This window comes from Hypanus sabinus, chromosome 5, assembly GCF_030144855.1.
Source record: "Hypanus sabinus isolate sHypSab1 chromosome 5, sHypSab1.hap1, whole genome shotgun sequence".
NCBI classification, from domain to species: Eukaryota; Metazoa; Chordata; class Chondrichthyes; order Myliobatiformes; family Dasyatidae; genus Hypanus; species Hypanus sabinus.
In genome coordinates, this window is record NC_082710.1 from 175,187,610 (window position 1) to 175,200,933 (window position 13,324).

General features: G+C 44.1%; 1 protein-coding gene across 5 annotated transcripts in view; it reads right to left on the reverse strand.

Annotated features, from left to right (window-relative positions):
• Positions 1-225: 225 nt before the first annotated feature.
• Positions 226-13,324, reverse strand: part of LOC132394634 (serine protease FAM111A-like) — a 38,721-nt gene continuing 25,622 nt past the window's right edge. For all 5 annotated transcript variants that reach the window (XM_059970986.1, XM_059970985.1, XM_059970987.1 and 2 more), the window contains 2 exons: positions 9,257-9,306; positions 226-3,606 (listed from right to left, as the gene is read on the reverse strand). In XM_059970986.1, the coding sequence (XP_059826969.1) occupies positions 1,729-3,606; positions 9,257-9,306 (1,928 nt within the window). In that variant the 3' untranslated portion in view covers positions 226-1,728. The remainder of the gene's footprint in view (positions 3,607-9,256; positions 9,307-13,324) is intronic.

Here is a 13,324-nt window from a genome sequence, read left to right on the forward strand (position 1 = left end):
ATCAGAAGTTTTGGTCCCCACCCTAAACAGTTTTCCCATCAACCATCAGCGACAGTTGAATAGCAACAACACTCAGTAACAATAGCCTGGAATTTAGGACCTTGAGGTGGAGCCATTTCTTTCAATTAAAAAAAAGTGCTTATTTAGTGATAACAGAAACATTTGGGGTGATGAAATGAAAGAAAGAACAAAGCATTGGACATGAAATTGCAAAGGCCACATTAATAAAAAGTGAAAATAACTTTATTCAACATTTGCTCATTGTAGAATTGCCAAACAGTGCATGAAAGAATATTCTCAAGCCTAAAAAGACAAAAGAGATGACCATCTCCCCTTTAAATAGCTTTTCAGGACTTTATCCTAACACTTAAAAGTGAAACACAAATTAATGTAGTCAGTGTACTAATGGCATAAAGCTAACTTTATTTCTTAAGACATACTAGTGTCATTGTAAAGTACATCAAATGCAACACAAACATACAACACCCCCCATAAATGAAGGCATTTGAAAGAGAAACAAGACCTTGTAACAACTTTCACAAGACAGAGGAATAAATGTACATTCCTGGACCTTTAGGCACACTACAGCAGCATTTGAAAACCTGCCAAACTTGATCCAATTTCTAAATTAGCTAGATCTGCATCCAATTGTTTGTTCTTGTACATTTTAAGATGCTCTTGATTCCTGAAATCTTTGAGATTGGGATGAGGGCATGTAGTTGTGGAATGCCAAATGTTTAATGAATTATTCAAACTGCTTTGTTCTACTCAAACTTATTAAACGAAATTTCATCTGAACTTAAAAGAAAAAAAATTTACAAATTATATGCAAACAGGTCAATTTAGTGTTTTCAAACTGGGCAAACACTTTGACCAATTAATGCAGAGATAATATAGTGCCACAAAATCTAGTCCAAGACTGATCAAACACCAACAGTAACTTTGTTTAGATGTAAACCAGAGGCCACAGACAAATCCCTGGCGCTGATCCTATTCCACCTGCTTCATGGGCTCTGGCGGTTATGGCTCAAACCCCTTGGCCTTGGAGAAGGGAAGAATGAGCACAACAATAGCTGGGCTGGGTAGGGAAGTAACAGTACCAATATCCTTGTCCTATCAAGCAATGTAAAATGTATAAAGGCTGACAATGGGCTCAACCCGAGACATGCACCTTCCTGAACTTGGCTTACAAACAGGCATTTGTCTGAAAGAACTTGGGAGAGGGTAAACGGGAGGAGGCAGGAGCGTGAGGGAGTGGATACAGAAGAAAAGGTGAACTAAAAAAATAACTTCAGAGAATAATTCAATTTATTTCATCTAAATTATGACAGATACAGGTAGGATGTGGTCCTAAAGATTCTTTTTTAACCATATCCCCTTCTATAGCCTACACTTAGGAACAGTGAAGGTTTCTTTATTTTCTCATTTTCTTTATTTCCCAAGCATAGAGCTGTGTAGACAATATAAATGTACTTTGTACACCACACAAAAAGATCCCCAATATATTTCCCCAGTGGCTGGGATATTTAAAACACATGCAAGGTAAAGGACATTGGCATAATCACTATTCAAGTATAATACAGGGGTCTGTGTTCTTCAATCGATAGATTCATTTTTCAGGTGGAAACCTTCAAAACAAACTTTAGATCACACCTTTTCCAAACACATAACTTCCATATCTGGATTACAGTCCTCCTGTACAATGTCACACCTCTGGGTACACCCATTTCACTTTAAAGAACTTTGTAATGCCGCAATGATTTGCTTTGATTTTTCGGTTGTGACAGTGTCACTTTTGCTAACTATATTCTGGATGATGAGCATGATGGACCTCCCAAATTCAATGTAGAACTTCTCGGGGTCTTTGTTCCTCTTGTGGGTCTCACCCCCGCAGTGTAATCCAACCACACATCCCTCTGAGTCCAATATTGCAGAGCCTGAGGCACCATGGTGGTAATCCGCTCGGAAGGGAGTGGCGTTGGGGTGTCTCACTCTGCTGAAACCATGGCTTGCGACCAACACCATATCGGGGAGATAACATTCAGCAGCTTCGCCAGGGATCACCGACCGCAGGTTCTCCAGGTATTGTGTGGAGTCACCGGCTCCCTGCTGTTCACCACTCATGACTGAGCAAGGACAGACCTTCTTCACCTCTCCATCTGGGTGGCCGACGATGTAAAGGTTGCCGGCCTGGGCTGGGGTGACTGAAGACTCCAGCAGCCCTGGAACACCAGCTGGGGTCGCCAACTCCAGCACAGCGTAGTCGAGGGCCTGATCGTAGAGCTCCAGCCAGCCAGTCAACTTCAGTGGCGGGCACCCCTGCCCATCCTCCTCAAAGCCAAAGGTAACGTATGCATAGTCTTGGATTGCAGTGGGCCAGCAGCCCGGTTCCATGCCCTGTGCCAGCATCTCCACTGCATGGTAGCTGGTCAGCACGTAGGAGTCCTTCAGGAGGAAGCAGGTGCCGGTGCCCTGGGCGTTGAGCGATCTCCAGGCCAGGCAGCCCACAGCAGAGAGGCGTTCACCAACACGGCGGATGGTCCGGGCAGGGATGGGCGACCGGGCCTCCTGGTAGAGCCGGTTCAGGCACTGCCTCTCTGACATGTTTGCCAGCTCCGCGCTCCGGCTGATGGCCTGCTTGAACCGCAGCAGGGCTGCACGCCGTGCCTCCACATGCCACCTAGGCAGGGGGTAACGGCTGTTCTCCGACACCCTGCCATCTGCCTCCCGCTTGGGCAGCATCTGCATCGGCGGTGTCTCAGCAGACCGGCTACCCTTGGGCCTGGCGCTCTTGTCGTCGGAGGAAGCGGCAGTGGAGGAGCAGGAAGAGGGGGGTGGCTTCTTCTTGGCGACGCTCAGCTCCACTTGGAAGCTGCGGCTGTGCAACGCATCCACGGGGTGATTGAACTGGATTTTGCACGGCGGCTCCACCTTCTCCAGCAGCTTGTGTGTGTCATCCTCCAGACGTACGTCGAAGCGTCCGTCTTTAGCCAGCGCCTCCCGGATGGTCTCGCCCACAAAGCCCAGCACACAGAGCTTGGTCTGGCCCTGTGCGATGCGGTCGGACACCACAATCCGCTGGGTGGTGTTTCCTACTGTCCGGCCGCTGGGCTCGATGTAAAAGAGGACGTGGCACCGGTTGGTGGACTGCACCGGCGGCATCTGCGTTGGCTGATCACCGGCGCCACCCTCCCGGCCAGCAGAACGCAGGAACACCAGGCGGAAGTGGGTGTGCTGCGGCAGATAGCGGCACAGGATGTTGAAGTTTACCAGTCCTTTCAGAGGCCCTTCCCCGTAGGCCAGGATGGTGCTGTCACTCCTCACCTTCTCCTCAAAGTCGCAGGAGGAATTCAGCGCAGACAGCAGGGTGTCGCCTGGGTCACCAGCGAAGGCATAATGGATGTTATCAGGGTCTCCACACACACTAAAGGTGAACTCCTTCTTCAGGGAGATCGGTGCACCCCAGTCACCTGCCTCAAAGTGGTCATTGTTCTTCAGAATCTTCCCGTTCTTCGGAACAAACTCCTCCGCATACCTGCTGGTCTGCAGCTTCCGCTTATCCCTTGGGATGACGTCACTCGTCATTTTGCTCCTGGTGATTCTGAGCTGGAGAGGGACAGAGAGAGAGACAGACAGACAGAGACGGCACTTTTGTCAGTATTGAAATGAACTGCCATTTTTCTTTCCTTCCTGAACCTGCGCTCCCCTCCTCCACCCAATTCTACACTGGTGCCTGGTAATCACCCCTAATTCAAGAGGTGATAATGTAGGTGGGGTAGAAATATTCAGCAAATGACTGCTCAACTCTTGCATAAACTCTTCTCACTTTCCACTGGTTATTAACTGAGTGAGTTCTACCCCTACCGCATAATCTTACCCCCATCTTTCCTCCCACCCCCACAACCTTGCCCCCATCACTAGAGTCAAAAGCTTTTCTTGCTCCTCAGGCACAGATTAAGTGACTGAATATTTCTTCTGAAGTGCTTAGCTTTGCAAATGTGTGGCACGCTCCTAAATTGCAACCCATTCTGACTCACCACTACTCACTCACTCACCACCATTAGTGTCCAACACTAATCCCTTTGCTGCCAACCTTCCTCATGACCCAGTCAAGATGGAGCTTGCACACAACGCTCGATGGCTGACATCTTCTGGATACACCACAAAACTACTTCTTTCACTTCTTTTATCTCTTTTGTGTCTTTTTTTTTGTCTTGAATATATTTCTGGAATTGTTGAAGCCTGTGAATTGCAGTTTGGAGATCATTTGGGGGAATCCAGTGCTTTGCTGTCTCTGGGAGGCAGCGAGTTCAAGCCTCCTGGCGAGGAGACTGTGGGATGGGGTACGAGCCAATGGCAACTCCAAGTTGCCAACTAAAGCGACAAGAGTGATTGCAACATTGAGGCAAGTACAGAAGGTGAGTGCCGGCTGCCTGCCTTCTGATCGCTAATGGGATTGCTGACAGCGGAGCCTGTGTGGCCTGCTGCTGTTCCCAGAGGATGTTAGAGGTTTTCTGTGTTTTAGATATGGATTTGAACTATGGACTTTTTTTTCCCTCTGCAGATTTATGGTTCTGTTATGTTCTGAGTTTTTGCCCGTCCTTTCTCATTTTTTTGTGCAGGGGAGGGGGATGGGGGGGGTCAATATTTTTGCTAAAATTCATTTTTTTCTTGGTTTCATGGCTATCTGGAGAAGAATAATCTCAGTCATGTACTTTGACAATAAATTAACCTTTAAATTAACCTGCTTTCTAACAACTTTCAGTCCATGCCAACATCTTATTCCCCAACAACACTGCCTCCAACGTTGATCGCGTCATAGAGCACCGTGGCACAGAAATAGGCCCCATTTCCCATCTATTCCATTCTGGGCTCAATCTGCCTAGTCTCATCAACCTGACCATGGTCCTCCATACCCCTCCCATCCATCTACATCCAAATTTCTTTAAATGTTAAAAATCAAACCCATATTGATCTCACTCCAAGGCAGGCTGAAATGTAGAGGGATGAGGCCCCTCTACTCAGCATCTTGTTAGCAAATGAGTAGTGACTGGAGAACAAAATTGAGAATCTGAGGGCAAGATTGCTGTATCAAAGGGAAATTAAAAATAGATCTTTCCTGTGTTTTACCAAGATGCGGCTTACTCAGAGCATGCCAGATACAGCAATCAGTTCCAAAGGCTCCTCGATACACAGGATGGACCAAACTACCAATTCAGAGAAGACAAAAGGTGGACATGTGCATCTCATGATGAACTCTTTGCAGTGCTCCACAGCGTTGGTCTTGTCATACTCACATTCTCCTGACCTTAAATGCCTAACGATCAAACCCAATTGTTCTATTAACAAGTGATTACTCCCTTATCATCCTGACCACAGTTTGAATACCATCACAGCCATTAAGCACCTGAGATAGAAACATAGAAAACCCTACAGCACAATACAGGCCCTTCAGCCCACAATGCTGTGCTGAACATGTATTTACTTTAGAAATTACCTTGGGTTACCCATAGCCCTCTATTTTTAAGCTCCATGTACTTACCCAGGAGTCTCTGAAAAGACCCTACTGTATCCCCTTCCACCACTGTCGCCAGCAGCCAATTCCATGCACTCACCACTCTCTATATAAAAAACTTACCCCTGACATCTCCTCTGTACCCATTTCCAAGCACCTTAAAACTGTGTCCACTCATGTTAGTCATTTCAGCACTGGAAAAAAGCTTCTGACTATCCACACAATTAATACCTCTCATCACCTTATACACCTCTGTAACAGGTCACCTCTCATCTTCCATCAATCCAAGGAGCAAAGGCCAAGTTCATTCAACCTACTCTCATTAGGCATGCTCGCCAATCCAGGCAACATCTTTGTACATTAACTCTGCACCTTTCTATATTTTCCACATCCTTCCTGTAGTGAGGTAACCAAAACTGAGCACAGTACCTCAAGTGGGGTCTGACCAGGCTCCTATCTAACTGTGACATGGTGCATGATCCTGTCAGCACAAAAGAAATGCCCACCCAGATGTATTTCATATCACAGCCGGGGATTTCAATCAGGCTTGTTTGAAGAAGTCTCTGCTCAATTAGAAACAGCATATAACCTGTAGTACCAGAGGTCCCAACACTGCTATAGTAAGCCAAGGAATGCCTACAATTCCATGCCCACGTGACAATTCAGGAAATCTGATCACTAGGCTGTCCTTCTCGTACCTGCACATGGCTGAAGCTGAAGAAAAAGGCTCCACAGATTAGACCACCTCTTTGTTAGAAGAGAGGCTATGAGATTGCTTTGGGTTAATGGACTGTTCAGTGTTCAAAAACTCATCTGTGGATCTGAATGAATACACTACAATGGTCACTGACTTCACAAAAACAGTTATGGACCAAGGTATCCCCACAAGATAATTCAGATTCTTCCCCAACCAGAAGCTCTGGATGAATCATCAAATTTGCAATCTGCTGAGAGCCAGAACAAAGGCATTCAAGTCTGGCAACCAAGAAAATTACAAGAAAGCCATCTCTTGGGCGAAGTAGCAATTCTGGCCTAAACTTGAATCAAAGAAGGATGCTTGATAGGTGTGGCTGGGTTTGAAAGCTATCACATCTTACAAAGTGAAATCAAGTAACATAGGAGACAACAGGGCTTCACTTCCAGATGAGCTCAATGACCATCAAAGCATGGAGGAACCATTCCAAACTCCCTCAGCTCCCAATGATAATGTGACTTTAGTCTCCGAGGCTGACGTGAGAGCATCCTTTAGGAGGGTGAACCCACATGAAAGCAACCAGCCCAGATGAGGTCCCTTAAGACCTGTGCTGATTAACTGGCTGGAGCTTTCATCGAGATCATTAATCTCTCATTTCAGCAGTGTGAGGTACCCATCTGTTTTAAGTAGGCTTCAATTATACTGGAAGAACATAGCGTCCAGTTGCACTTACATCCACAGTGATGAAGTGTTTTGAGAGATTGGTGATGAATTACAGAAGTGACTTGGATCTGCTCCAGTTTGTCTGCCAGCTCAACAGATCCACAGCAGATGCCATTGCACTGGCTTTTCACTCAACCTTGGAACATCTGGACAGCAAAGATGCATACATCAAGATGCTCTTTATTGACAACAGTTCGACATTCAACGCCATCATTCCCTCAAAACTAATCAATAAGCTTCAAGACCTTGGCCTCAATACCTCCTTGTGCAATTGGATCCATGATTTTTACACTTGCAGACGCCAATCAGTTCAGATTGGCAACATTTCCTCCACAATTTCCATCAGCACAGGTACACAAGGCTGTACGCTTAACCTCCAGCTTTAGTCACTTTACACCCATTAACTGTGGGGGTCAAGCACAGCTCCAATGCCATGTTAAAATTAGATGACAAAACAACTATTGTTGAACAAATCAAAGGTGGTGACGAATCAACATACCAGAGGGAGATTAAAAATCTGGCTGAGTGGTACCCCAACAACCACCTCTCACTTAATGCCAGCAAGACCAAGGAGCTGATTATTAACTTCAGAGGGAGAAAATCAGAGGTCCATGTGCTAGTCCTCATAGGGGTGGAGGTACAGTGAGTCAGCAACTTTAAATTCCTCAGTGTTATCATTTCAGAAGACCTGTCCTGGGCCCAGCACGCAAGTGCAATTATGAAGAAAGCACAGCAGCACCACTACTTCCATAAAAGTTTGTGAAGAACCACCATGACATCTATATATATGATAAACTTCTACAGATGGTAGTGGAAGAGTATGTTGACTAGCTGCATCACAGACTGGCATGGAAACACCAATACCCTTAAACAGAAAATCCTTCCAGTAGTGGACATGGCCTAATCCATCATGGGTAAAGCACTCCCCACAACTGAGCACATCTACAATGGAGTGTAGTTGCAGGAAAGCAGCATGCATTATCAGGGACGCCACCACTCAGGTCATGCTCTCTTCTCATTGCTGCCATCAGGAAAGTCGCGTCAGGGCTCACACCACCAGATTCAGGAATAGCTATTATTCCTCAACTATCAGGCTCCTGAACAGTGGGATAATTTCACTTGTCCCATTACTGAATTATTCGCACAACCTTTGGACTCACTTTCAAGGATATTCATCTCACGTTCTTAATATTTTTGCCTATTTATTAATATTTCTCTTTTTTCTTTCTTTTTGTATTTACAGTTTGTTTGTCTTTTGCATTGATTCTACTGGGTTTATTGAGTATGCCTATAAGAAAATAAGTCAGGTTTATATATGGTGACATACATGTACTTTATTAAACTAACATCTGCCAATCAACACTGACGCTCAGGTGTGTGCGCTTATCCTACTGCTCTACTCTCTCTACACCCATGACTGTGTGGATAGGCACAACTCGAATGCCAACTATAAATTTGCTGATGACAAAACCATTCTCAGTAGAAACTCGGACGGTGATGAGAGGGCATACAGGAATGAGATATACCAGCTAGTTGAATGGTGTCACAGCAACAACCTTTCACTCAATGTCAATAAGACCAAAGAGCTGATTGTGGACTTCAGAAAGGGTAAGACAAGGAGCAATCTCAAATTCCTGTGTTTGAGAACCTAACCTGGTCCCAACAAATTGAAGCAGCTACAAGGCAAGACGGCAGCTATATTTCATTAGGAGTTTGAGGAGATTTGGAATATCACCTGAAAATATTTAAAAATCTCTACAGATGTAACATGGAGAGTATTCTGATGGGCTGCATCACTGTGGGAAGCTACTGCATAGGATCGAAGTAGGCTGTGGAGAGTTGTAAAATAAATCAGCCCCATCATGAGTACTAGCTTCTGTAGTATCCAAAACATCTTCAAGGAGCAGTGCTTCAAAAAGGCAGTATCTATCATGAAGGACCCCCACCACCCAGTACTGCCCTCTTCTCACTGTTACCATCAGGAAGGAGGCACAGAAGTCTGAAGGCCCACTCTCAGCGATTCAGAAACAGCTTCTTTTCCTTTGCCATCCAATTTCTGAACGAACATTGAAACACAAACACTACCTCACAACTTTTTATATCTGTTTTTGCACTACTTATTTAAACACACTCACTCTATATTATGTACCGCATTGTACTGCTGCTGGAAAGTTAACAAATTTCACGGCAAATGCTAGTGAAATTAAACTTGATTCTGATTTGGAATTTACTTTGAACTTTACTGCATGGGATTTTCAGTGCAATCCCTGATAATTTGATGCGAGAACACCAATTTTCTACAACAGACACACAATCAGCTATACCTGAGAATCCTGGTAATGTTCTTCAGCAGTTTGGATTAGGCAATTGGAATCTGAAAGAAAAATATAACATATTTAAAACTAAATTGAAATGATGGAAATAACCAAAAATATGAATGATCTGTGGGAAAGTGAATAGAATTTTTTTTCACTGAGACACTTAAGTTGAGTAATCTGTTCTAACAGTTAAACACAATTATCTGTTAATGAGACCAAAATAGTTTATGTGACTTCAAGAAACTAAATGACAGGATGCAGGATGCAGGATGCCCTGTTGATTCTCTGCTGGCATTTGAAAATATTTAAACTGCTAGTGTTACTTCAGTAAGACAACTGAAGTGATCAGTATGCAAGACATACTGTCTCCATCCTTGTTGCTATTTGATGTTCACACTTTTCAGCAGAAGACAGTAAAAATCTTAAAGCTTTCTCTTTCCGAAACATGTACAGAATTTTTCTCTCTTCTCAGTTTCTTCTGTCAGAGTTATGGTCAAAGTAAAATTTATTATCAAAGTTCATATGTTACCTTATGTTTACCTTGAAATTCATTTGCTTCTGGTATTTACAGTAAGAAATACAATTTACAAAAAACTATGCATAAACCAATACTAATAAATAACCAATATGCAGAAGATGACAAACTGTGCATATAAAATAATAAAGAGAACATTAGTTGTAAAGGCCTTGAAAGTGAGTCTGTAGAGAATCAGTTCGGAGTAGTGCTGAGTGAAGGAGCCAGATAGTTGTAGGGTAATAACTGTTCCTAAACCTGGCAATGTGGGACCCAAGGCTTCTGTACATCCTGTGACAGTATGGTGATGGCCTGTATGGTGATTGTCTTTGATGATAGGTGCTTCCTTGTAGATGTGCTCAATGATGGGGAGGACTTTGCCTGTGATGGATTTATCCACCACTATTTTTTTTCGAAAAAGACTTGGCATTGGTGTTTCTGTTCCAGGATGTGGTGTAACCAGTTCATAAGACATAGGAGCAGAATGAGGCCATTCAGCCAATCAAGACTGCTCTGCCATTCCATCAAGGCCGATCCCGGATTCCATTCAATCTCATACACCTGCTTTCTCGCATATCCTTTGATGCGCTGGCCAATCAGAAAAAGATCAACTTCCACCTTAAATAAGCCCATGGACTCGGCCCCCACCGCAGTCTGTGGCAGAACATTCCACAGATTTACTACTCTCTGTTTAAAAAAAAAATCCTCATTACCTCCGTTTTAAAAGGTTACCCCTCAATTTTGAGGTTGTGCCCTTTGGTTCTGGTACCCCCACCACAGGAAACATTCTAACTAATCCTTTCAACATTCAGTAAGTTTCAATGAGATCCCCCCCACATTCTACTAAATTCCAGTAAGTAGTGGCCCAAAGCTGCCAAACTCTCATGTTAACCCTTTCATTTCCAGAACCATCCTCCTGAACTTTCGTTGGACTCTCTCCAATAACACATTCTTTCAGAGATAGGGGGCCCAAAATTGTTGTCAATACTCCAAGTGTGGCCTACCTTGGAGTAGGCCAAGGTACTCCAAGTGTAGGATACCCTCCACTGCGTATGGAATACAGCACTAACCTCTGGCCCAATGCAGAAGTACTGTCAATGGGGACAGGTATGGGCTAGATACCATCTCTGACAGAAATTATTTTCTTTGCCCCTCATCAGAGCTTTATGACTCCCCACTGAAGTGTAAATCTACACAGATCGAGACTGAGTGCACGCAGCTATGATCCACTGTCCAACATTCAGTCATTCAAAAGAGTGCCTAAATCAAATCTAGGCCCTGCCTCGGACAAAATTTCATACATGTGCATTTCCAGCAAGGTCAATAACATGGGTAAAGTTTGAATTCCCACCAGCACTCTGCCCCCAGCCCCACAGACATAACACCCAAACCATAACAGAAATGCACTGAGGCCAATTACAGAATTTAAGAGACAGCAAGATAAAAAACAAATACTGTAAATGAGATACTGGAATGGCTGGTTATCTGTTGATATCACCATAGAGTGTAAAAGGCTATGACTTGCCAGTGTTTTACGAGGATATAAAATTGTTATTTTTATTGTAGCTTCATTGTTCCTATCCTTGCTTGCATTTTTATATAATCATCTATATACACACAATTGTTCAGTGATTTTTCCAGCAATTGCACAGCTGATTTTGTAGTTTTCTAGATAGTTCTTAATTTTTCTGTAGCAAGTGCCATGCCACTTGAATCTGGTCATTTTTATCAGCTAATTATTATCATTTTAGTGTGAGCTGTTTTTTTCTGTATGAGACGAACATTGCTTCTCTGTTCTTGCTCTTGTAACCCTTAATACAACAGCTATAAGCAACAAATGTTATGCCTCATTCCAGAATTCCAAACCCCTGGATCACAAAAGCATTAGGATTCAACAGCTGGGAAGAGAAGGTGCTATTCTCCCATTTATTTGCAGTGTTACAAAGTATGAACAACTCTGATGGGCAGAAGGGTACAAAATCGCCAATGCCCCCCCCCCCCCCGAGTCGCAAATCGCTACTATTCCGATGCTGTTATCAAGGAAGTGAGAGAGACACAGGACAGCTGCCAGGGCAGTTGTTATTGATTACAGCTCATGAAAGTTAATGACAGAGAGATAGCTCAGAGATGCACAAAGTGGAATGTCTCCTACTAACAAAAGTGGAACGGAACCATTCATTTACTGCTATTGTCTTTTGGAGAAGGATTGTTTACTTGGTACTGTTCTATTCATTGAAACCCCTCAGGGAGCAACCAGAGTGGACTGGTTTGATGGGTTACATCACCTTATCCTGACTGACATCTGAGACCCCATGAGTGGGGATAAAAGTGAGGTCTGAGGTAACACCGCTCAGACGCACCAGGAGAAACGCTAGTGAGCATCAGAACCCCCACAAGACAGGGTGGGAGACCGGAGACCGGAGACCGAACGAAGGGTTGGTAAATTTTAACTCAGTGTTTTGTAGCGAGACCGGTGGGGCTCGTGTGTGTGTCCACCCTTGCCTCGGTGACGAGTCCACCACGGAAGAACGGTCTAGCAGAAGGACGGAGGGGTCATATGTGAATGGCCACAACAACAACGCATCGATGGATCACAAATCGGAAAGGAAAGTTGGCAAGTCAATAGCAGTTATCTCCCCCTCTCTCTCCCTCGCTCTCCAACAATTGAAACACCGTGACCCACAACTACCGCAGCCTGCAGGAACTGAACTGAACTTTATATTTCCATCTGACAATTCATTATCCCCTAGACAATGATAGAGCTTATTTCTTATTGATTATTATTATACCCACACTTTTTGGTTTAGCATTGATGACGTATATTATCTGTATATTTGCATTGATATTATTTTTGTGTATTTTTACTAATAAATACTGTTGAAAATAGCATTACCAGACTCCAACGGACACTTCTATCTTTGCTGGTAAGACACCCAGTTACGGAGTTCATAACAAACTGGGGCCTTGTCTCGAGATTTGATACCAAATTGGAGGGCCAGTGAATCGGGCTTAAGTCCAGACTTTGATCTGGTTGCGTGGGTAACCAGACAGGAAACCAGCAAAGATGGACGTAGACGAATTTACACAAACCCCGACTTTGAAGGTGCTAGAGGATGCCACAAAGACGGACATGGTAAATATTGCGAAAGGATTAGATCTCGCAGAGGTGAAGTCGTCAATGAAAAAGTGGGAGTTGCGGAGGGCCATAACTCAGTATTATATTGAGCAGGATGTGTTTTCGGCTGAGGCATTGGAACATATCCCTGAAAAGGTACCAGCTATTGGGACGGCTCAGGTAGAGTTGGAAAAATTGAGGCTGGACGCGGAACAGAAGAAAAGGGAGTATGAGCTCCAGCTGAAGGAGTTAGAGGCGAAGAGGGAGCATGAATTTAGGTTAAAACAGCTGGAAGCAGAGGAAAAGGAGAAGGAAAGAGCTGAAAAGGAGAAACAGAGGTAGCATGAGCTGGACATGGAGAAGTTAAAGCAATAGGGAAGAGTTCCAGGGGCAGACTGAGAGGAGAGGTTTAATGTTAGTAGGGAGTTTAGGTTAGTACCTCCAT